The 25,047-nt window shown below is 48.4% G+C and overlaps 1 protein-coding gene across 1 annotated transcript in view; it reads left to right on the top strand.

The window, feature by feature from the left end:
• Positions 1-25,047, top strand: part of UBE2O (ubiquitin conjugating enzyme E2 O) — a 736,961-nt gene that overhangs the window by 462,065 nt on the left and 249,849 nt on the right. Inside the window, exon 13 of the mRNA XM_078654595.1 lies at positions 23,988-24,077. Within this exon, the coding sequence (XP_078510721.1) occupies positions 23,988-24,077 (90 nt within the window). The remainder of the gene's footprint in view (positions 1-23,987; positions 24,078-25,047) is intronic.

The raw sequence follows: 25,047 nt of genomic DNA, 5'->3' as shown, positions 1-25,047 counted from the left end.
TTAAGTCTGAATTTTAACCTGTTGTAACAGTGTGTTCGAGGCATGTGGGCTGCTGAATTCATATCTATGCATAGATCGCCGCCTAGTGTTGGGTCCGGATGATTGCACATTGTTGTCCTGGAAGAGTCTTCGAAGTATCACGAGATAGGTGGCTCCTCCCTTGGACTACAGTGCGCATGGGCATCCACTCCATGCTCAGATTGTTTTTTTCCGCCATTGGGTTCGGATGTACTTCTTAACTCTTGTTCGGAATCTCTTATAGTTACTTTTTCTTCGAGGCCAAAAGGCCTTAGGGGCGTCGGTATTGTCTTTTCGCTCGGTGCTCTCAGCTTTCCGTGCTTTTATCTCGACTTCGGAAGACCTCTCGTCTTCGACGCCACAGGCCCGTCGCAGATTGAAGATGGAACGGAGCCCGTTCAAGCGATGCCCCGTCTGTAACTCAAAATATCCACACATCGACGTGCACCCGGTGTGCAACAAATGTCTCTTGCCGGACCACGACGAGGCCAGTTGTATGGCCTGTTCGAACTTCAGGTCGAAGAAGACTCTCTGCCTTCGACGCGCTGCCTGACAATCGGCACGTGAATCAGCGCCGGAACCCGAGAACATCTTCGGGGCGACGACAGCGCGGATGTGCAGGGAGACGACCCGGACCTTTCGGACCCCGCGTCAGAACATGACTCCAGCTACTACGTGGACGACGAACAGATCGACGTCCAAGATGAAGACTCCATTGAGGTAGGAGACGACGCACTCCCCCTCGGAGCCGTCGACGACGACTCCAGCGAGGAACACGGCCCAACCGCAGTAGCGGGGCCTCATTCAGACTCTTCCACGGCCCAGGTCGAGGCATCGCCGGAAGGCCTTAGCCAAGATCTACAACCCCGTTCTATAGTCCCGCTTCAAGGCCGGACTAAGGACAGTTCCATTGAGCCATTGGTCCACGGACTGCCATTGGTGGAGAAAACGAAACCTAAGCCCAGTGGGCAGAAACCGAAACCGTCGGAGACGGCCATCGGATCGATGACTTCGGGGCCGTCCAAGTCAGTGAAGGTGCTCCGCCCCTCTGAGCCGACAGGGGGTGTCGACCCCAAGGTCGGAGCGGCAAAGACCGTGTCTGCTGTTAAACACGTCACGCTCATGTCGGAGTCGACGTCGAAGGCCGCGTCCAAAGATGGCGACCATTCAAAGACGCTCAAAGCCAAAAAGCCCGTCGAGCCAAAGGCACAAAAGTCACACCTGCTCAAATCCTTCGAATCGAAGAGTCAAACCGCCTCGAAGGGACAAACCTCCGACACCGGTGCCAACATCCCCGCTCCGATGCCACGCCTCGAGTCGACGAAGTCGCACACACAAGGGGACCACTCGGAGTCTGTCGGATGCAAAGCTAAGTCTTCAACGCCCATTGGTCAGTCACCGGTGTCTTCGCCTCCAATCAAGTTCGGCCTCCCCCCGACTGCAAGGCCTAAGGCTGCTGCTGCCTCTTCCAAGTCGGCGCCCGCAGCCACATTTGAACTCCCTCGAACTGATGCTGTTCATTTTCAGCCTCCAAGCTACGACGAACATTCTAAGTTCTTCATCGACTCCGATTCAGGCAGGCTCACCGTCTACAAGCGGAAAATCAGGCCTGAAACACCTATGGAGGCATACAAAATTCCGCTCAAGAAGAAAAGGGACTCCACCACCTCTCCTGTTCTCTTTGAGCCTATACACTCTTATAGACAGGGGTATCCCTCTTCACCCACTGCAGCCACTGAAGACGTCGATGAGGGTGACAATGAGGAGAAGTTCAACTACCCTGTGGACCAGGATCAGGATGAGTCCCAGCCATGGGCTGACACTGTTGACCCTGATGACCCTCACACCACCCCTGACACCCAGTCATATGCGGTCAAGACTTCCCCTGCTGAGGACACTGCCGCGTTTAACGCGCTCATTGAACGGGCGGCGCATAACCACGACGTCGATATGCATGCTGACCCAGTGGAGGAGGACTTCCTCTTTGATACATTCTCCACGTCTGAACGTTCAGTTAAGACTCTGCCTATGCTAAAAGGTGGATCCCACGTACATCAAGGGCCAACTCCCACTGGACTCCTTAGTGGTGGCTAATGCTCGCAAAAGGGCGAACTCCCAGACAACTGGTGATGCTCCTTCTCCGGACAAGGAATCAAAAATATTTGAAGCCTCTGGAAAGCGTGTGGCTGCTCAAGCGGCCAATCTTTGGAGGATCTCCAATACACAAGCCCTGCTGGCACGTTACGACAGGGCACATTTTGACACTTTAGAACAACTCCTTCAACACCTTCCAGATACATATAAGGAGGGAGCAGAAATGCTTATACAAGAGGGAAAGTTAATCTCCAACGCGTCCATTAAGTGCGCGTTGGATGCGGCCGACACAGCAGCTAGGGCTATTAACACTAGCGTTATGCTCCGGAGACATGCCTGGCTGCGCATCTCTGGTTTTAAGGCAGAAATCCAGACAAACCTGCTCAATCAGCCTGTCAACCCTGACTTCCTTTTCGGTCCAGAAGTAGACACCACACTTGAGAAGATTAAGAAGGACACTGACACTGACGCTGCCAAATCCATGGGGGCTCTGCAGTCTCAGCAGTTCAGGGGCGGTTCCTTTCGTCGCTCCGGTAACAGGGGAGCCTCGAGGGGGCAGGCGTCGCAACAGGCTCAGTACAACAAAGGGGGCTCACAATCCACCTATGCCAAGAACAATAGAGGTGGATACCGTGGAAACAGCGCAAAGGGCAAAGGTCGTGGAAACAATAATGCCAGATCCTCTGCCACTACCAAGCAGTGACGTCTGGAGCCTTCCCCGGACCATACCACCCGGGTCGGGGGAAGGCTCCAGCAGTTCCTGCCAGTCTGGGAAAGCATAACTACAGACAGGTGGGTGCGACAAATTATACAACACGGCTATTGCTTGGAGCTCATTTCCACTCCACCCAACATACCCCCAAGACACCGTCCTATGTCCGCAGAGCACATGCACTTATTGCAGCAGGAGGTCGTCTCCATGCTACAAAAAGGGGCCATAGAACTCGTGCCTGTAGAACAGCAGGGAACAGGGGTGTACTCTCTGTACTTTCTCATACCAAAAAAAGACGTCTCCCTCAGGCCCATCTTGGACCTCAGGCCCCTCAACCAATATATACTCTCAGAACATTTTCACATGCTCACAACAGCAAGTTCTCCCGTTGCTCAGGCAAGGAGATTTCCTGGCAACCTTAGATCTAAAGGATGCATACTTCCACATTCCTATTCACAAACGTCACAGGAAGTATCTCAGGTTCACCATCAATGAACAGCATTACCAGTTCAAGGTCTTGCCTTTCGGGGTCACTACTGCCCCCAGAGTGTTCACGAAGTGTTTGGCGACAGTGGCCGCGCATCTTTGGAGGCAAAACGTTCACGTCTATCCGTACCTAGACGACTGGCTCGTCCAGGCGCAGTCGGCCCAGCAGTGTGCCGACCACATGTCCCGTACAATACACCTTCTACACAGTCTAGGGTTTTCCCTGAATTACCCAAAATCTCATCTGCAGCCTACCCACGTACGTCAGTACCTAGGTGCAGAGATCAACACACTGACTTCCACAGCGCACCCCAGCTCAGCAAGGGTCGCCAGTATGCAAACTCTGATTCAAAGATTCAGGCTGCAACATTCACTCCCAGCACAGGTGTTTATGCAGCTCATCGGCATGATGGCCTCTTGCATCTTTATAGTCCCTCACGCGAGGCTGCACATGCGTCCGCTTCAGGAATGCTTGGCACGCCAGTGGAACCAGGCTCATGGACATCTCAAAGACCTAGTGTTGGTGACCGGTTGTGCATTCAGCTCTCTGCATTGGTGGAACCCACACAACCTTTGCAAGGGACGACCGTTCCAGGAGCCTGTGCCACAGCTGGTGCGAACAGCGGACGCATCTCTCCAGGGTTGGGGAGCGCATGTCCTCCATTACACAGTGCAGGGCCTATGGACTCCACAGCAGCAAAGGTTGCACATCAACCTACTGGAACTGATGGCAATCTTTCTAGCGATGAAGGCATTCAGGTTGCATCTCTGCAACAAAGTCGTGCTGATCCGGACGGACAACATGACTGCAATGTGTTACATTCAGAAACAGGGGGGGACACACTCTCCACAACTGTCACACCTAGCAAAGTGCATGTGGAAGTGGGCCATTCAGAGGAACATCTTTCTCATGGCGGAACACCTCCCGGGCAGGGACAACCAGATGGCAGATCTGCTCAGCAGACACAGTCAGCAAATGCACGAGTGGGAGTTACACCCATCAGTGCTCCAACCATACTTCCAGCGGTGGGGTCATCCACAAATAGACCTCTTCGCCACACACGAAAACGCAAAATGCCACGCTTCGCCGCCAGGTTCCCACACCCGCAGTCTCAGGGCAATGCGATATGGATGGACTGGTCGAACAAATTTGCGTACGCTTTTCCTCCAGCTCCACTCATACCGCTAGTTGCACGCAAACTTGGGCAACACTCCATGACACTGATCCTGGTTGCTTCAACGTGGGCGATGCAGGCGTGGTACACCACGTTCCTAGAGCTTTCCGTGGTGCCCCACGAATGCCTCAGACTCACGCCCAGTCTCCTCACTCAGAGCCGTGGCGACATTCAGCACCCAGATCCGCAACAATTGAGCCTTGCAATATGGCTCCTGAAGTCATAGAGTTTGGCTACTTAAACCTGCCCCCTGCCTGTATGGACATCATAAAGGAGGCTAGGCGTCCTACCACAAGAGCCTGCTATGCAGCCAAATGGAAGCGTTTTGTTATCTATGGTTCCAATAATAACATGGCTCCGCTTGATGCTTCCACGCAAAACATCATAGCTTACTTGCTGCACCTGTACAAAAGTAATTTGGCGTACAGTTCCATCAGGATACATTTAGTGGCCATGGCGGCTTACCTTCAAAATAGACAGCGCCTGTCCCTTTTCAGAGTGTCAGCCATCAAAGCCTTTATGGAAGGCCTCAAAAGGGTCATCCCTCCAAGACACCCGCCTTCGCCTGTGTGGAACCTCAACATAGTCCTCACCAGGCTCATGGGCCCGCCATTTGAGCCTCTTCACTCTTGTGAGATACAGTTTCTCACATGGAAAGTGGCTTTTTTGGTGGCTATCACGTCGCTCAGACGGGTTAGCGAGCTGCAAGCGCTCACTATTCAGGAGCCCTTCATACAGATACATGCTAATAGAGTTGTGCTGCGCACCAACCCCAAATTCATGCCCAAGGTAGTATCACAGTTCCACATCAACCAAACTATTGAACTGCCTGTTTTCTTCCTGAATCCTGACTCCGTGGCAGACAGGGCGTTGCACACACTGGATGTCAAGAGGGCTCTCTTGTATTACATTGACAGGACCAAAGACTTCAGGAACACTAAACAGTTGTTTGTTGCCTTCTCTCCACAGCACAAGGGCAACCCAATTTCAAAATCAGGCATAGCCAGATGGATTGTTAAATGCATCTAAATCTGTTATCAAAAGGCTAAACGTACGCTAACCGTCCCCCCCCAAAGCGCATTCCACACGCAAATTGGGGGCATCCATGGCTTTCCTAGGTAACATCCCTCTAGAGGACATATGTAGAGCAGCCACATGGACCACAATACACACATTCACCAAACACTACTGCGTAGATGTACACTCAAAACAGCAAGCTGCTGTAGGTCAGGCTGTTCTCAAACACTTTTTCAGACTGCTGCAGCTGGCACAGGCAACCGCCGCTAGGGAGGGTACTGCTATGTATTCTATGCATAGATATGAATTCAGCAGCCCACATGCCTCTAACGGAATATGCTACTTACCAGTATGCATCTGTTCTTGGCATGTAGGGCTGCTGACATTCATATCGCCCGCCCTCCTCCCCGGTGCCTGTCGCAGCTGTAGCATTCACACTTCACGTACTTGCTCTCATGCATGGTCATCACTTACTGTATCACTCCATCTCTGCCACAATGGCGAAAAACAATCTGAGCATGGAGTGGATACCCATGCGCACTGTAGTCCAAGGGAGGAGCCACCTATCTCGTGATACTTCGAAGACTCTTCCAGGACAACAATGTGCAATCATCCGGACCCAACACTAGGCGGCGATCTATGCATAGATATGAATGTCAGCAGCCCTACATGCCAAGAACAGATGCATACTGGTAAGTAGCATATTCCTAATGCTTCCACTTATTTGTGTCGAAAGTAAATGCCCTTTTTTAATATATATAATTTTCCCCTCATGGGTGCATCGAGAGGCTTATTCCACCTATAGAATTATGGCGAATTTGCTTTATTCTTTCTGTGATTACAAGCCTCCTTTATATTCTCCAGAAAGCAAAGTCAGACAAGGCTCCGCTGATCCTCAATGCACCATAGTGGGCGAGGATTTTGTGGACGTCGAATCTATTGCAAGTCAGTGTTAAAACACCAAGTCTGTTGCCAGACTGGGCAGAACTTATGTTGCTACAGGGTGTTCAGGTCCTGTATCCAAATTCTCTGGTTTGATACTCCATGGATAGAGATGGAGTGATGTAGGTTGAGTTCTTTTGAAGCTTTTGCAGTGGATTCCAATGTTCTTTTGCTAGGAACTCATTCTTTGAGCAAGATGGTATGCTGGTTATTGGCTAGGTTTGTGTCTGGTGGGATTGGATCCTTTCCCAACAAAGCTACCAAATGTTCTCAGTTTCTCATTTTCTCATACTAGACCAGGATTGGCAAATTCTACTGTCAAATTATTTACCTTGCTTAACTCCTTTTTTGTGTCTACCTAACCAGCGCCAACTGTTATTGTTCTCTCTGCTGTCGGGGTTTCCGTAATGTTTGGTTCGAGGCATGTGGGTTGCTGAATTCACATCTTATGCATAGATCGCCGCCTAGTGTTTGGTCCGGATGATTGCACATTGTTGTCCTGGAAGAGTCTTCGAAGTATCACGAGATAGGTGGCTCCTCCCCTGGACTACAGTGCGCATGGGCATCCTCTCCATCCTCAGATAGTTTTTTCTGCCATTGGGTTCGGATGTTCTTCTCTTAACTCCAGTTTGGAAACTTTTCTTCAAGGCCAAAAGGCCTTCGGGGTCGTCGGTATTGTTTCTCTCGTTCGGTGCCGAGTTCTTTTTCCAGTTTCTCTCGAAGCAGGACGTCTAAGAGCGCCACGTGGCCTTTTCGACACCAAAGGCCCGATCGTCGATGGAACGGAGCCATTCAAACGATGCCCCCTTTGTAACGCAAAATACCCGCACATCGATGTACACCCGGTGTGCAACAAGTGCTTATCCCCCGACTACAACGAGGACAACTGCTTCGCGTGTGCTCGGTTCCGGTCCAAGAAGACGCTTAGGCTCCGACTTGCAGCACGACAGACGATGTCGAAGCCAGCGCCCGACCCGGTGAATATCTTCGATGAAGACGACGAGGAGATCGTCGACACTGAGGATCCACAACAAACGTCGGATCCAGATTCGGAGCACGGCTCCGACTACTATGAGGTCAACGAGGAGCACGTCGCTGACGATGAAAACATCGAAGAGGTAAGGGACGACGTGTCCCCCATCGGAGCCGTCGACGACGACTCCAGTGATGAACCAGGCCCAACAGTGGGTACTGGGCCTAAACAAGACACTCTTACACTCTCCAAGGCTCCGGTCGAGGCATCGTCGAAAGGCCTTCGCCAAGATCGTGTTCACCATTCTATAGCCCCGCGTCTCGGCCCGGCTAAGAATATTATACATGAGCCATCGGTCGCCCACCAGAAACCGAAACCGAAAGGTACCGAGGAGAAAACGAAACCGAAACTGCTAAAAGCAGCCATCGGATCGAGGAGTGCAAGCACATCGGAATCGACGTCGAGGCCAAGTGTCGACGACCCAAAGAGGTCCACCGCGAAAGCTGTCGATCCAAAGGTTGGTGCGCTGCATGCCATCAGCCAAATTCGTCGAGCCGACGGGGTCGGCGTCAATGGCCGGCGACACAAACAAGGGACATGACTCTCATAAGGCCCTCGAACCGAGACACCGAGTCGAAAAACAAAAACTGGTCAAAGCCCTCGAGCCGAAAACAAAAAGCGCCTCGAAGGAGCGAATCGACTCCGTTAAAAAGTGCACGCCTCCGCACCAAAGTCCACACAAAGTAGAAAGCACGACAACAAAGAAAAGTCCGTCGATGCTGTATCAACACCAGGCTCAAAGCCAGCTATAAAGTTCGGTCTGCCCCCAACAGCACGACCTAAAGGAACGGATCCAACAAAAGGCCTTGAGCAATCCACACCTGTGACACTTGGGAAGTGGAGCCATCCTCAAGAAGCAGGTGTGGTGTATCAGGAGCCATCCTATGATGAACAGTCAAGGCTCCATATCGACGGCGACACTGGCAGACTTACTATATATCAAAACAAATCAGGTCGGAAACTCCACTGGAATCCTATAAAATTCCACTGAAAAAGAAAAGAGACTCTTCCACTTCGCCTGTCCTTTTTTAAAGTGTGCAGTACCATAAACAGGACATTTCTAACTACTCCCTTGAACCGTCTGCGGAGGAGCTAGGGTACAACTATGATGAACAGTATGGTTACCCTACGGACAATGATCCCGATCAGGCTCAAACATGGACAGACACTGCGGGCCAAGGGGAGTCCCAACCTATCCCTGAAACTCCCTCTTATCCTGTGAAAACTTCACCCACAGAGGATACAGTGGCGTTTAACGCACTAATCGGGAGGGCAGCGCATAATCATGATGTGGACATGCATGCTGACCCAATTGAGGAGGATTTCTGGTTTGACACTTTCTCCACTTCAGAGAAATCTGTAAAAACATTGCCAATGTTAAAAGGTGTCCTCAAACATGTTAACCCACGCATTGAAAGAAAATACAGACCAGCGCCTGTGGACCCAACCTACATTAGGGGACAGTTGCCTTTGGACTCTTTGATTGTCTCAAATGCCCGTAAACGGGCCAATTCTCAGACCACTGGTGATGCTCCTCCTCCGGACAAAGAATCTAAAGTGTTGGAAGCATCTGGGCAAAGGGTGGGTGCGCAGGCAGCTAACATCTGGAGAATTTCCAACACACAGGCCCTATTAGCCAGATACGATAGGGCACATTATGACACATTGGAGCAACTCCTACAACATTTGCCTGATGCATTCAAAGAAGGAGCAGAAACACTAGTACAGGAAGGGAAACTCATATCCAACACATCCATTAAATGTGCGCTGGACGTAGCGGACACTGCAGCCACAGCCATCAACACTAGTGTCATGCTCAGAAGGCATGCTTGGTTACGTATCTCAGGGTTCAAACCAGAGATTCAAACAACTTTGTTAAATCAGCCTGTAAACCCTGATTTTCTGTTTGGCCCACTCCACCCAACATTCCCCCAAAACACCGTCCTATGTCCGCAGAGCACATACACTTATTGCAGTAAGAAGTTCTCAGCATGCTGCAAAAAGGGGCCATAGAACTCGGCCCTATACAGGAACAAGGAACAGGGGTGTACTCTCTCTACTTCATAATCCCCGGGTCTCTTAGGCCCATACTAGACCTGCGGCCCCTAAACCAATACATCTTGTCAGAACATTTTCACATGCTCACTTTACAGCAAGTTCTTCCATTACTCAGTCAGGGAGACTACCTCGCTACCCTGTACTTAAAAAATGCGTATTTCCACATACCCATACATCCAGCACACAGGAAGTATCTCAGGTTTACCATCCAAAACAAGCACTACCAGTTCAAGGTACTGCCTTTCGGCGTGACTACAGCCCTCAGGGTGTTTACCAAATGCCTTGCGACAGTGGCTGCACACCTACGAAGAAACCATGTTCACGTCTACCCCTATCTAGACGGTTGGCTTATCCAAGCAAAGTCAGCCCAGCAATGTGCTTATCACGTGTCCTGCTCTATTCACCTCCTACACAGCCTCGGTTTCTCGCTAAACTACCCAAAATCTCATCTTCAGCCAGCCCACGTCCAGCAGTATCTGGGTGCCACAATAGACACTCTGGCGGCCAAGGCGCAGCCAAACTCAGCCAGAATCAACAGCATTCTGCTACTCATTCAAATGTTCAGGCCGCAACACTCCCTCCCAGCAAGGGTGTTTATGCAGTTGATAGGCATGATGGCCTCCTGCATTTTTATAGTCCCTCACGCGAGACTACACATGCGTTCCCTCCAGGAGTGCTTGTCTCGGCAGTGGAACCAGGCTCAGGGACAATTGAAGGACCTAGTGTTGGTGACCGGTCGCGCATACAACTCTCTGCATTGGTGGAATCCACAAAACCTTTGCAGGGGACGACCGTTCCAGGAGCCTGTACCACAAATAGTGCGGACAACGGACGCATCTCTCCTGGGATGGGGAGCGCATGTCCTTGATTACACAGTCCAGGGGCTGTGGACAACCCAACAGAAAAAGATGCACATCAACCTACTGGAACTGATGGCAATCTTCATGGCAATGAAGGCGTTCAAAGTACATTTGTGCAACAAAGTTGTGTTGATCCGGACGGACAACATGGCTGCCATGTACTACATACAAAAGCAGGATGGGACACACTCTCCACAGTTGTCACATCTAGCGCAAAGCATGTGGAAGTGGGCCATTCAGAGGAACATCTTCCTCATGGCGGAACACCTCCTAGGCAAGGACAACCAGATGGCGGATCTGCTCAGCAGACACAGCAGCCACCAGATGCACGAGTGGGAGATACATCCCTCAGTGCTGCACCCGTACTTCCAGCAGTGGGGTCGCCCAGAGATAGACCTGTTCGCCACAAAGGAAAACGCAAAATGCCAAAGCTTCGCCGCCAGATTTCCACATCCGCAGTCTCAGGGCAATGCGATATGGATGAACTGGTCAGGCAGATTTGCGTACGCTTTTCCACCAGCCCCGCTCACACCACTAGTGGCACGCAAACTGCGACAACACTCAAGAACGCTGATCCTAGTTGCTCCAACGTGGGCAAGGCAACCATGGTACACCACGTTCCTAGAACTTTCCGTGGTTCCTCATCAAAGACTGCGGCTAACACCCAGTCTTTTAACGCAGAGCCATGGCGACATTCAGCACCCAGATCCGCAACAGCTGAACCTTGCGATCTGGCTCCTGAGGTCATAGAGTTTGGTTACCTCATCTTGCCTCCCGACTGTATGAATATTATCAAAGAGGCAAGGCGGCCTACCACTAGGGCGTGCTATGCGGCGAAATGGAAGCAATTTGTCATCTATTGTAACAATAATGACATAAACCCGCTGGATGCTTCTACATAAAATATCATCTGTTACCTACAACATTTACACAGATGCAATCTGGCTTACAGTCCATTCGTATACATTTAGCTGCAGTAGCCGCCTATCTTCAAAACAGGCAGCACCTTTCACTATTTAGAGTGCCTGCTATTAAAGCTTTCCTGGAGGGCCTCAAAAGAATCATTCCTCCAAGGCACCCTCCTTCTCCTGTATGGAACCTCAATGTAGTCCTTACCAGGCTAATGGGACCGCCCTTTGAACCTCTACACTCATGTGAGATACAGTTCCTAACCTGGAAAGTAGCTTTCCTAGTTGCAATCACTTCCCTCAGAAGAGTTAGTGAGCTACAAGCCCTAACTATTCAAGAGCCATTCATACAAATTCACGCAAACAGGGTAGTGCTGCGGACTAACCCTAAATTTATGCCAAAGGTGGTGTCCCAGTTTCACATCAACCAAGCTATTGAACTGCCGGTCTTCTTCCCAAACCCAGATTCCGTGGCAGAACGAGCTCTGCATACCCTTGACGTCAAAAGAGCTCTCCTTTACTATATAGATAGGACTAAAAATTTCAGAAACATTAAACAGCTGTTTGTTGCCTTTTCACCACAGCACAAGGGCAACCCCATTTACAAATCAGGCATAGCCAGATGGATTGTTAAGTGAATACAAATCTGTTATCAAAAAGCTAAACACACATTAACAGTTCCCCCTCGAGCGCATTCCACACGCAAGTTAGGGGCATCCATGGCTTTCCTAGGAAACATTCCTCTAGAGGACATATGTAAGGCAGCCACATGGACTACCATACACACTTTTACCAAACACTACTGTGTAGATGTTCACTCCAAACAGCAGGCAGCTGTAGGACAAGCTGTACTCAAAACTCTTTTTCAAACTGTTGCAGCTGGCACGGGCAACCGCCGCTAGGAAGACACTGCTATACATTCTATGCATAAGATGTGAATTCAGCAGCCCACATGCCTCGAACGGAATATGCTACTTACCAGTATGCAACTGTTCTTGGCATGTAGGGCTGCTGATATTCACATCGCCCTCCATCCTCCCCAGTGCCTGTAGCAGCTGTAGCATTCAGAATTACTCTTTAGCATGGACATCACTTACTGTATCATACTCCATCCCTGCCACAATGGCGAAAAACAATCTGAGGATGGAGAGGATGCCCATGCGCACTGTAGTCTAGGGGAGGAGCCACCTTTCTCGTGATAATTCGAAGACTCTTCCAGGACAACAATGTGCAATCATCCGGACCCAAGACTAGGCGGCGATCTATGCATAAGATGTGAATATCAGCAGCCCTACATGCCAAGAACAGATGCATACTGGTAAGTAGCATATTCCTTGCACATTTCTCTTGGTTTCCTTTGTGGTACCAGAGTGGAACATTAACTTGATTTCAGAGGTTGAAGATTTTCATCTTGGTTATTTTGGCCAGTACAGTTTAAAACTGTATATTCCAGAAAATGTGAACAAAGGTAAGTAACTTGTTTGTGGCATGTGTGGAAGTAGATGCACGTGCTGTGCATACTTCCGCCGTCTATTGTTGGGTCTGGATATGTGAAAGTTGTTTTTCTTCAACTGTTGGATTTTCTTTCCGGGTTTGAACTTGTGCTTCTGAGCTCCAGATTGAGACCATTGTCTGAACTTTCTTTAGGTTTTCAAAGGTTTTTTTCAGGAACGTTGGTGTTATTTCAAATTTGAATCTCTGTATTAGTTTGGGTCAAAAAATCCACCTCTGGTAGACCTGGGCCTCACCCTTTGGGCCTGGTTTCTTTTCTTAAGAAATGTACCATAAAACGTTGAGGTTGATATAACGAACGCCTTTCAAGTTTTATCCTTGATGCCTTATTTAACACCCTTGGACTGACCTACAGTGGATCTGTAACCTTTGTCCATGTTCCGAGCACAATGAGCTCAAGTACGACGCCTGCTGCTCCTTTAGTTCCAAAAAGACTCTCTGTGACAGTCAGGCCTGACGTTCAGAGATGTTCCGGAGTGGCGGTGACTATCGGTGGACCTTTTTGGTATGGAAGAGCGTTCGGAATACCATGCAGAGGTGTCCACATCTGATTAAGAAGTGTTCTCTGCAGAGGACAGCAATAACTCAGACCTGGAACTCGAGGAATTACCAGCTGCACAGAAGGTTGTGGGTATAAAACATCCAACCCCTCAATATAACCCCCACACAGAGCAGGCCTCATCGAAAGTCCATGCAAGGGCTTGAAAACATCACAGACAGCCCAGCTGGTGACCACTGCCTTCGGGCCATGGTAGGCACCGAGGTTAAACTTCGGACATTGGCCCTTGCACAAGCTCGGCTCCAAAAAGAATGAATGAACCAGTTGGCTCGGCGCAGACTGGGCTCGGCTCGACATAGAAACTGTTGCTATTGAAATTTGCGACATCGAAGACTGCACCGAGGCTTTGGACCAAATACCTGAAACTACAAAAGCATTGGGTGCATTCCAGACACCTACTTCCTGTGTTTCTTTTCGCGATTCTTTCTCCCTTTCATACAGGCTCAAAACAAATACTGTAGAAAACCTCTACCACATACAACTGCCAGCAAAACTAGGCAGGTGGAGGCTATTTCAGAAACAAAACTGAAATGAGGTCCCCCTTAAACAAAGTTTTGTGGTCTGGGAGAAAAAGGGGACACAAACGCTGTAAAAATGTATACCTCCCACTCGACCACCCATTAATTCGCTTTGGCCAACACAGGCTCTGTTGGGCTCTCCCTCAATATTGTAAAATGCAACAATAATATTTACAGAGAATGTATACTTCTAAAAAAAAATTGCATACACAGATTGTTAGAAAAGCGGAAAAAATTTGTCTTATTACTCGTGAAATGGTATCATGAGAACAAATGAAAAAAGAGATAAAAGAAATTAAACAAATATATTTTTCTAAGAAAGTATACATTCTCTGTAAGTATTATTGTTGCATTTTACATTATTGAGGGAGAGCCCAACAGAGCCTGTGTTGGCCAAAGCGAATTAGTGGATGGTAAAGTGGGAGGTTTACATATTTGCAGAGGCTATTTCAGATCCACATGAAGGGAAAATAATTCAAGCGGAAGAGCCAACATCCACCACACCCTGACTTCTGATTCATGTCCCTGATCACAAAACCTGTCGGGGTCGCCTACAACAGTCCCTACCCTTTTGGCGAAACCTCAACCCCGACCAGTGGGTACTGGACATTATAAATAAAAAAGGACATTTCCCGGAGTTCAATACCACACCTCCCACAATACCACGCCTCAAATAAAACATTTCACCAGAGCACATAAAACTGCTCAGAGAGGAGGTACACTTTCTCCTTCTCAACATTTTCTAATACCCAAAAAAAGATAGTTCACTCAGTCCTATGCTCGATCTAAGGCCTCTAAACAAATGCATTTGTTCAGATCATTTCCATATGGTCACCTTCAAGATATTATACTTCTTCTACAGCAGACTTTGTGACCGCATTCAACCTCAAAGATGCATATTTTCACATACCGATACACTGGCTCAGAGTTACCTCAGGTTTGTGGTCAATGGCAAACTATCAGCTCAAAGTACTCCCCTTCGGAGTCAGTACAGCTTCCGGGGTATTCACAAAATGGCTTGAAGTAGTAGCTGTTCGCCTAAGAAGACAATACATTCATGCCTTTCCTTATCTGGACAATTGGCTCATCTAAAGTTCTACCAGTCAATTATGCAGCACACTCAGGAGACTTTACATCTTTTACACAAGCTGGGATTTACAATCAATGTTGCAAAATCCCAGCTCCAACCACAACAAATTCAACCATACTTGAGAGCAATTCTCAATACAGAAAAAGGGTTGGCGTGTCCCAATGTGGCAAGAATAGAGCCTTTCCAGATACTCCATCCTCATTTCCAACCACAGTCTCAGGTTACAGCCAGAACAGTTAGACGTTTTTCTAGGAACGATGGCCTCAAACTTTTCAGTAGTGTGGAACATTGGTCTCCAGCAGAGGCCGCCAAGCTTCTCACTCTCTTCTATGGTGGACCAATAACAATCTGTTAGAAGGGTGGCCTTTATGCGACCGAGTTCTGCAGTAGACCATTACATCAGACGCGTGTGTTGGGCAGGTCACATCTAAACAATTTAACGTCCAAGGACATTGGAAACCCAAACACCAGAGATTTCACATCAATTACCTAGAGCTCCTAGCAGTACAGCTAGCATTAAAAGCTTTTTTCCACACCTAGTGGGAAAAGTGGTTCTAGTTTGCACGGACAACACCACAACCAAGTCTTATCTACACAAGCGGGGAGGGGGGGGTTGGGGGGACGGGACTCTTATCTCCACAACCCTCGCAGCTCTCGCAACAAATCAAGAGGTGGGCTCTGTCACAAAATACACCCATTTGTGGAACACCTCCAATGAACAGAAAACGACTTTGCTGATCTCAGCAGGACGCAGCAACAAATCCACGAGTGGGAACTACACACGCAAGTTCTCCACCAAGGTTGGGTTTTCCTCCACTAGATCTACTTGCACCGGCAGAAAACCTAAAATACCCAAATTTCGCACTCCAGTTCCTACACCTACAGTCCAAGGGCAATTCACTATGGATGAACTGGTCGGGATATTTGCCTACACTATTCCTCCTCGCCACCAACTTCTATTTCTGGTTCCGAAATGAGGGCAGACATCCCTCACCCTCATTTTAGTAGTACTAACTTGGGCTCACCAACCAAGGTTTTCACCACTTCTGGAACTGTCAGTAGTCCTTCATGAGAAACGACCAATCAGGCTGGACCTTCTCGTACAGAACCATGGGGAAATACGCCACCTAGACCCCAGGACACTCAACCAAATTTGGGCACAGAGGAACCAAATCGAAAGGTTATCTTACACTGCCACCTGAATGTATGGTCATTCTCAGAGGCGTGTAGACCTGCTGCACGCACTTGTTGTCCGGCAAAGTGGAAACTATTGTCATTCAAAACAAATTGACCCACTTACACCAGCAGTACAGGATTTTGTCTTCCACCTGCTGCATCTACAAAGCTGTGGATTGGCATTTACTTCTATCAGGCTTCACCTAGCTGCAGTGGCTGCATTCCTACAAAATAGATAACGTGTCTTTTTTTCAGTAATCAAAGCCTTTATAGAAAGGCCTCAAAGGGGTATTGCCATCCCGTACCCTTAGTCCCAGAACTATCATGAAACCTTAACATCGTTCTCCCTAGACTTTTGGGGGCCCCTTTTGAGCTCCTTCATCTATGTCCACTCCAATTCCTTTTTTGGAAAGAGGCTTTTATAATCACTTTTATTTCCTTAAGATGTGTTGGTGAACTCCAGGCATTACCCTTAGAAGAACCTTTCTTTCAGGTAAATAAAGACAAAGTAGTTCTTACAACCCTAAATTTCTACTGAAGGTGGTGTCCCAATTCCACCTCAATCAATCTGTAGACCATCTGTTTTTTTTCTGACAACCAGACTCGGTTGCAGTAAGAGCACTGCATAAACTAGATTCCAAAAGAGCGCTCATGTATTATATAGATAGAACAAAATAATTTAGAAATACACAACAGTTTTCAGTTGCCTTTTCAAAACTTCACAAAGGGAAGGCTATCTCCAAATCGGGTATTGCTTTGTGGATAGTCAAATGTATACAAACCTGCTATGCCAAAGCAGAGAGAACCTTCAAAAGCTCACTCCGCTTGCAAGAATGGAGCATCCATAGCCTTCCTAGGGAACACTCCAATAGCTCGAATATGCACAGGGGCTACTTGGTCTACACCACATACCTTCATAACACTACTGTGTGGATGCATTAACTAGACAAGTCAGGTTTGGCCAAGCAGTACTACGTACGCTCTTTCAAACAACTGCAACACCCACAAGCTAGCCACTTTAGGAAGGACTGCCTTACATGCACAGCATGTGTATCTCCAGCCACACATGCCTCGAATGGAAAATACTACTCACGCAATAGACATCTGTTCGTAGCATGTATTGCTCCAGATTTGCATGTGCCTACCCCCCTCCTCAGACACTTGTGGCCATTGCTGTAATATTTCAAACTTACACTTCCTTTTTCTATGGGCAGACTTCTTTGATGAAAAACATCTTGCACAAATCCGGACTCAACACTAGATGACAGGAGTATGCATAGCATCCGAATTTACAGCACTACATGCTACAAACATATATCCACTGGATAAGTTGAATTTTCCTTTCCCAACCCATCTAGACTACTGGCCAAAATAGTCTGCCTTTGTAGAGGGACGAAAATAGACTGACTGCAACTCGTTTAAAAAACGCTGGTCTTCCGCCCCGTTCCACCACGGCTGCTGCCGCTTGAGTGAAGGGCTTTACGGGCCTATAGCTGTGCTCCTCTTGGAGGCGGGCCTTCCTTGGTGATTACTACTTGAGGGAATGGCGGCGCCGTCGCGCAGCGGACACGCTTCCTTGGTAAGGCGCTAGCTGCTCTCTACGGAGCGCCCTGCTTGCTAATTTGCACGTCTTTTGGATTTAATCATTTTATCCTGTTAATAAAACTTAAAACTGCACTGGTTTGCTATTTGCACATATCGCTGACACGGTTTTAAAAAAACCTTGGGAGTGCTTGAACCTGAGGAGAGCTTTTACTCGTTTAACTCGTTTTTAACTCACTGTTGTGCTTCTCGTTTAAAAAACGCCGGTCTTCCGCCCCGTTCCACCACGGCTGCTGCCGCTTGAGTGGAGGGCTTTACTGACCTATAGCTGTGCTCCTCTTGAGGCGGGCCTTCCCGGGTGATTACTACTTGAGGGAATGGCGGCGCCGTCGCGCAGCGGATGCGCGCAGCGGGCGAGCCTCTCTGCGCCAGGTCGGGCCCAGGGGCCAGGACCCCTGCTCCTCCGGTGGTCTACGCTAGGCAGCCCCTACTGTGTTGGGAATCCGAGGCCCGCCCACTGCCCGATAAAATATTGTCGAAACTTAAGCAGGAAGGGTTCTTGAGACCGCATGTAAGCTCTAAGTTGGTAATCAGGGCACCTTCCATAGCGTCTCCGCCAAAGCAGGGGTGTTGGTTTTCATTACTCAACACTTGCTCATTACAGAAGCACTGTCTGGAGGTCTTTTCCCTCCTATAGGAGGATAACCTAGATCTTCTCTGTGTCACCGAATCCTGGCTCAATGAATCCTCGACGCCAGATCTGGTGGCAGCCCTGCCCCCCAATTTTTTCGCCATCCATGCCAACCGTCAAGTTCAAGTTCGGGCATTTATAAAGCGGGCCTCAAGGCGCTTGGGGAGGGGTTCATTATTTGTCGAATAGCCAGGTTTTAAGTTCCTTTCTGAAGGAGATGTGGTTTTGAGTAAGGCGGAGGTGAGTGGGGAGAGAGTTCCAGGTCTTGGCAGCAAGGTAGGAGAAGGATCTGCCACCCATGGTGGATTTTCGGATGCGCGGGACTGCGGCGAGGGCTTGATTGGACGATCTAAGTTGGCGGGTGGGTTTGTAGAAGGACAGTCGAGTGTTGAGGCACTCGGGTCCTTGATTGTAGAGGGCCTTGTGTGCGTGGGTGAGAAGGCGGAATGTAATTCTTTTGTTGACTGGAAGCCAGTGGAGGTTTTTTAGGTGTCCGGTGATGTGATCTTGGCGAGGGATGTCTAATATGAGTCTCGCTGATGCGTTTTGGATGCGTTGAAGTTTTTTCTGTAATTTTGTTGTGATTCCGGCGTATAGTGTGTTCCCATAGTCCAGACGACTCGTGACCAGTGCGTGGGTGACAGTCTTTCTTGCCTCGAGGGGGATCCAGCGGAAGATCTTTTTGAGAATGCGAAGTACGTTGAAGCAGGAGGATGAGACTGCGTTGACTTGTCTGGACATCGAGAGAGAGGAGTCTAGGATGAAGCCGAGGTTATGTGCATGGTCTGTGGGTGTGGGTGTTGTGCCCAGGGCGGGAGGCCACCAAGAGTCGTCCCAGGCAGAGGGTGAAGATCCTAGGATGAGCACCTCCGTTTTGTCTGAGTTGAGTCTTAGGCGGCTGTGTTTCATCCATTCGGCTACTTGCTTCATGCCTTCGTGAAGGTTTGTTTTGGTGGTGATAGGGTCTTTGGTGAGGGAAAGGATTAACTGGGTGTCGTCGGCGTAAGAGATGATGTTAAGGTTGTGTTGACGTGCGATGGAGGCGAGTGGACTCATGTAAACGTTGAAGAGGGTGGGACTGAGTGAAGATCCTTGTGGTACGCCACAGATGACTTCAGTGGCCTCTGAGTTGAATGGGGGAAGTCGGACTCTTTGGGTTCTCCCAGCGAGGAATGAGATGATCCAGTCCAGGGCTTTTCCTTGTATGCCGATGTTGCTGAGGCGTTGTATAAGGGTGCTGTGGCAGACTGTGTCGAAAGCGGCGGAGAGGTCAAGTAGGATGAGGGCCACTGTTTCTCCGTTGTCCAGAAGTGTTCGGATGTCATCAGTCGCTGCAATGAGGGCGGTTTCGGTGCTGTGTTTGGCTCGAAACCCGGATTGAGATGGATCAAGGGAGTTGTTCGATTCAAGGAAGGCGGCGAGCTGGTTGTTGACGGCTTTCTCAATGACTTTGGCCGGGAAAGGGAGGAGGGATATGGGTCGGTAGTTTTTAAGTTCAGAAGGGTCTGCTGTGGGTTTCTTCAGAAGGGCGCTGAGTTCGGCGTGTTTCCAGCTTTCTGGAAAGGAGGCAGAGTTGAGCGAGCAGTTGATGACATCACGGAGATGGGGTGCGATGACGGAGTCAGCTTTGTTGAAGATGTGGTGGGGGCAGGGGTCGGTGGGCGAGCCAGAGTGGATTGAGTTCATCAGGCGAATGGTGTCTTCAGTGGTGAACCGTCCAGATAACATTAGAGGAGGGGGTTGCTATCCTTTTTAAAGACACTCTGAAAACTGAAATACTCTGTTCAGAGTGTATTGAAGGTGCTGATGTCCTGGTTGTGAAGCTCTGCTCCCCTACAGATTGTGTGGTTTTCCTGTTAGTATATCGCCCGCCTGGTACATCAGTTGGGTTCATGGAACCTTTCTTGAAGGTGGTGCACGACCTTCGCTCCCGCTATGAAGGACTGGTGGTGCTTGGTGATTTTAATTTTCACTGGGAAAGAACCCCGAAAGATGGTCAGATTCAACAATTGGAAGAGGTCCTAGTATCCCTAGGTCTTACTCAGCTGGTGGGGGAACCTACACATGAGGGGTCACACGCTGGACCTGATTTGGTCTTCCTGTCCACTCTTAGCCCCGCTCGTGATCTCCCCTTGTCCCTGGTCAGACCACTATATGATCGAAGGTCACTTTCCATAAAACGGCCGGAAGTTAAACCAGACTGGAAATGGTTACGCAGCTGGAACCAGGTCAAGGCTGCAGATTTGACAGCTATTCTATCACAATCTGACTATCCCCCGTCGCTGGTGGATAATTTGGAAAGTGAAAGCACTGCCTTGGTGTCTATACTTAAGGAGGCTATTGAGGTAGTTGCTCCGGCCCATAAAATTAGACTGAGGGACAAGGGCAAAGGAGCACTATGGTTCAATAGTGCTCTTAGAGAGAAAAAACAAGTCCTTCGCAAATGTGAGAGAGCTTGGCGTAAATCTCGCACGCCTAGTGCATGGGCTGACTCTGTTCTCTTACGCGGATGACACCCAGATTGTCTTCTCCCTATCAGGGCGAGACGAGAATAACCCCTCTGCACTAAAATCTGGCCTCACTCTTGTGGCTGACTGGATGCAGAGGAACTGTCTCAAACTGAATGGGGAGAAGACAGAGGTGGTCATTCTGGGGAAAAACAAGAACCTCTGGGGTCCTCAGCACTGGCCAAATGAGATGGGTTCACTTCCTGTGCCCACACATGCTGTACGTAATTTGGGCGTCCAAATTGACGACAAGTTAACAATGAAGCAGCAGGCCACTAAGGTTGCAGCAACCTGTTTTTCTACTCTTAGGTGGCTACAAAAGATCCTATGGATGCTTCCCATTCCCTCCCGTAGAACGGTCGTCCAGGCATTGATAACATCCCGCCTGGACTATGGTAACATACTATATTTGGGCGCTGATGTAGCCACTGTTAAAGTACTGCAGGTGGTACAAAATGCTGCCGCGCGACTTTTGAAGAATGTTCCTAGAAGAACTTCGGCATTATCTGCCTTGCATGATCTCCATTGGCTTAAGGTTTCTAGTCGTATAAAGTTTAAGACACTGTGCTATATGTTTAGAATCAAGGAAGGCATTGCACCTACATACTTACAAAAGCTGGTGCAACCTTACAGGCCCAAACGCACTTTAGGATCTTCAGAAACTGGGAATTTTATTGTACCAAGATTTAAGCTGGTAAGGATGGGGGGGACGCTCCTTTTCCTATCTTGGCCCTAAATATTGGAACGCCCTGCCTACAGCCCTTAAATTAGAGACCAGTCTTCTTCGCTTTCGTAGAGCACTGAAAACGCTGTTGTTCACATAAGTAGTTGGTACCTGTATGCTGGCTTATCTGACATCTTCTTCTCCAGTCTGTCCCTAGCGCCGGGAAACCCACTGTGGGTAGCTGTGCGCGGTAAAAAGTTCAAATAAATAAAAATAAAATAAATACTGCACAATTTGCAGTATACAAAAAAGCCATCCGCTTGAGGAAAGCGGATTTTTATGAAGCTGCTATCTTGGAGGCGGTCAACCCGCAGAAAGAAGTATTCAAACTCTTGAATGATCTTCGAACAGTGAAGGGACCAAATACGAACTTTAATCTAAAGGATTGTCAAGACTTTCAGGCCTTCTTTATGAATAAGATAAAGGACCTGATGGTAGAGATCAGGCAGACCCCACACTTCCATTGCTCTATTGAGCCACCCCTTATCTCCTCGAGGCCAATATTGGGCTCCCTGACTAGGCTGCCAGCCCTCACAAAGGAGTCTCTATTCACTATAATGAACCGGGTGAAATCAGGATCCCCAGCAGACCCCTGTCCGCCCAAGATCTTCAAGCTGGGTTGGTCTGGAATGGAGGACAAAGTCCTCACCCTGTTGAACCGCTCCTTAGAAGAGGGACTTGTCCCCTCTAATTTTAAGGAAGCACGGGTGGTCCCCCTCCTAAAGAAACCGGGTGCCGATCCTAAAAACTTAAAGAACTTTAGGCCAATCTCCCATCTACCCTTTCTTGCTAAGATCCTGGAGCAACATGTTTTGCACTCTCTCACACACTTCGTAGAAAGCAATCATCTTCTTGAGTCTAATCAGGCAGGTTTCAGAGCTCATCACAGCACGGAATTGGTGATGCTCTCCGTGCTGGATGACCTGAGACTGAAGGCTGACAAAAAAAATCTGTGTGCCCTGGTCCTTCTGGACTTATCCGCGGCATTTGATACCGTGAATCACTGTCAACTTCTGTCGCGGGTTGAGGACTTAGGGATTCAGGGTACAGTCCTGGCCTGGCTGACCTCCTTTCTTAAAGATCGCTCACAACGAGTCCAACTGTCTGACCTCATGTCAAATCCAGCTAAGTTGACATGTGGAGTACCCCAGGGTTCAGCCCTTTCGCCCTTGCTTTTTAATATATATCTTGAGCCGTTGATTGCAGCCCTGAACCAGATGGACTGCAGGGTCTACAATTATGCCGACGATACGCAAATTCTGATCCAGATCGAACACTCACCTGCGGCCTATTTGAGAATGCAAGACATTCTCAAATTTACGATTAACTGGATGTCGGACAATTTTTTGAAAATCAACCCGGACAAAACGGAAGTCCTGGCAGTTACCACAGCAGCCAACCCATGGAGTGATCTGTTCTGGCCAGCTGAATTAGGGCCATGTCGAGAACCAGCGGTAGCAGTAAAGAGCCTATGAATCAAAATTGATGCCCTGTTATCCATGACACAGCAGGTGTCGGCAGTGGTAGGCACTTGTGTTAGTCTATTACGCCAGCTCCGGAAATTATCCCTACTGCTGTCCGTTCCCACCCTTAGGCTGGCTGTTTCCGCTCTGATTCTGGCGCGGCTGGATTATGGTAACTCCTTATATTTGGGTCTACCAAATAACCTTCTAGCCAGACTCCAGGTAGTAATGAATGATGCGGCCAGGCTTATTTTTAATAAACCTAGGCGAACCAGGGCAACGCCCTTACTTCAGGACCTACACTGGCTGCCAATTGCTCAAAGAGCTAAATTCAAGAGCCTTTGTATTGCACATAAAGCCGTCCATGGCTCAGCCCCTACCTACATCAAGGATCGGCTGACTAAATATACACCAAAGAGGACCCTTCGCTCTACTGAGGCGTGCAACTTGATGTGCCCTAGGTTCAACCTGGTATCCAAGGGCGGCAGAGCCTTTTCAAGCACGGTCCCCCGAGCATGGAATCTTCTCCCAGCTAAGCTGAGGAAAGAAACTAATCTTCTTCTCTTCAGGAAGAATCTGAAGACGGTGCTCTTCTTGGAAGCATGGGGGCCACTGTAGTGGGTGGCGTGGTGTTCCTACCTCTGTTGTGTGTCCACTGTTAGCGCTTAGATACCTCGGAGTGAAAAGGCGCTTTGCAAACTTATAATAACATAACATAACTGAGGTGATTCAGCAGCCGAGCTTAGAGCTTCAGCTTCTAAGTTATTAAAGTAATCGGGCACATTATTATCCCACTCATATAACCAAACAATTTGTATACACGACCCACTACAGTGAATATTGATGATCTATTTTATTTGGCACCATAGCTGCATCGCTTAACTGTTTTTCTTGCCTCACAGCCTTCGGTCGGACAAGTAGCTCGAGTGGATGTCAGCAGTAAAGTGGAAGTTGTGTGGGCTGATGATTCCAAGACAATCGTGCTGCCCCAGGTAAGACATATGGGTTGCTCACTGTCATGTGTTAGAGTATCTGTTCCTGCTCAACTTTGTGAACACTTTTGATCAGAGTGAGGTTTTCAAAGCACAAAGTTATAATTGAGAAAAGTAATCAGTGAGGGAAGAGTAACAATGTAAGCAGGGAACATTTCAGTCTTCATGTTGCTACTGTGAATTCAGGTCCCTTACTTTTTTTTTATTTAAAGGTGACTTATGAGTATTTTCTGTTAATTCTGGATAACTAAAGCTTCTTTAGAAGTTCTATGATTGCTATGGTAGAGACATAAGAGTCTGTACTGTTTAATCGAACTCCTTTCAGTCTACAAAAGTACCTTGTTACACTTCCTCTTCCACATGTGAGAAAAAAGTTACATACATTTTAAATACTTTTTTTAACCCTTTGCAAGATTTATATATTCAACCTAGAATGCAGTAACAATGCAACCTCACAAGCGTGGCCTTTTTCGTTCTGGTTACCAAATAATGCAGACATTTTTTTAAGTCGGTTAAATGTCAGTTTTCTACAACTGTCTTGTTTCGGAATGGGAAAGATGTGATTTTTGTTGTTCAATCAGTACATCAGTATATTTCTGCAGTGTTTGTGGATGTCTTAGTGCTTCTTGAAAGTGAGGGGACGGTGTTCTGTCAGGATTGCTGCACTGTAATGGTGTAGCCACTTTCAGAACTGTACAAAAGGGGCAGCTGGTTCATTTAGTATTAGTTGAAATGAGTTTGAAGTGCACTCTGAGGTGGCATACAAGTCAGCAAGTTATGGAGAGCAAACCTTCTTGCACTATCTAGAAAGCCCTCAATTAAGACTTTTCTTGACATTTGGCTAAATAGGATAGTTCTAACCCACACAAGCTTTCCTGCTGTTCACTAGTGAGACACTGGTATTGACTGTGAACATTTGACAGTATTACTCTCAAAATAGGGTATGTACCTGTGTATTAAACTGCTAAGA

This window comes from Lissotriton helveticus, chromosome 7 (genome assembly GCF_964261635.1).
Source record: "Lissotriton helveticus chromosome 7, aLisHel1.1, whole genome shotgun sequence".
Taxonomy (NCBI): domain Eukaryota; kingdom Metazoa; phylum Chordata; class Amphibia; order Caudata; family Salamandridae; genus Lissotriton; species Lissotriton helveticus.
This window is presented reverse-complemented; position numbering and strand designations above follow the sequence as displayed.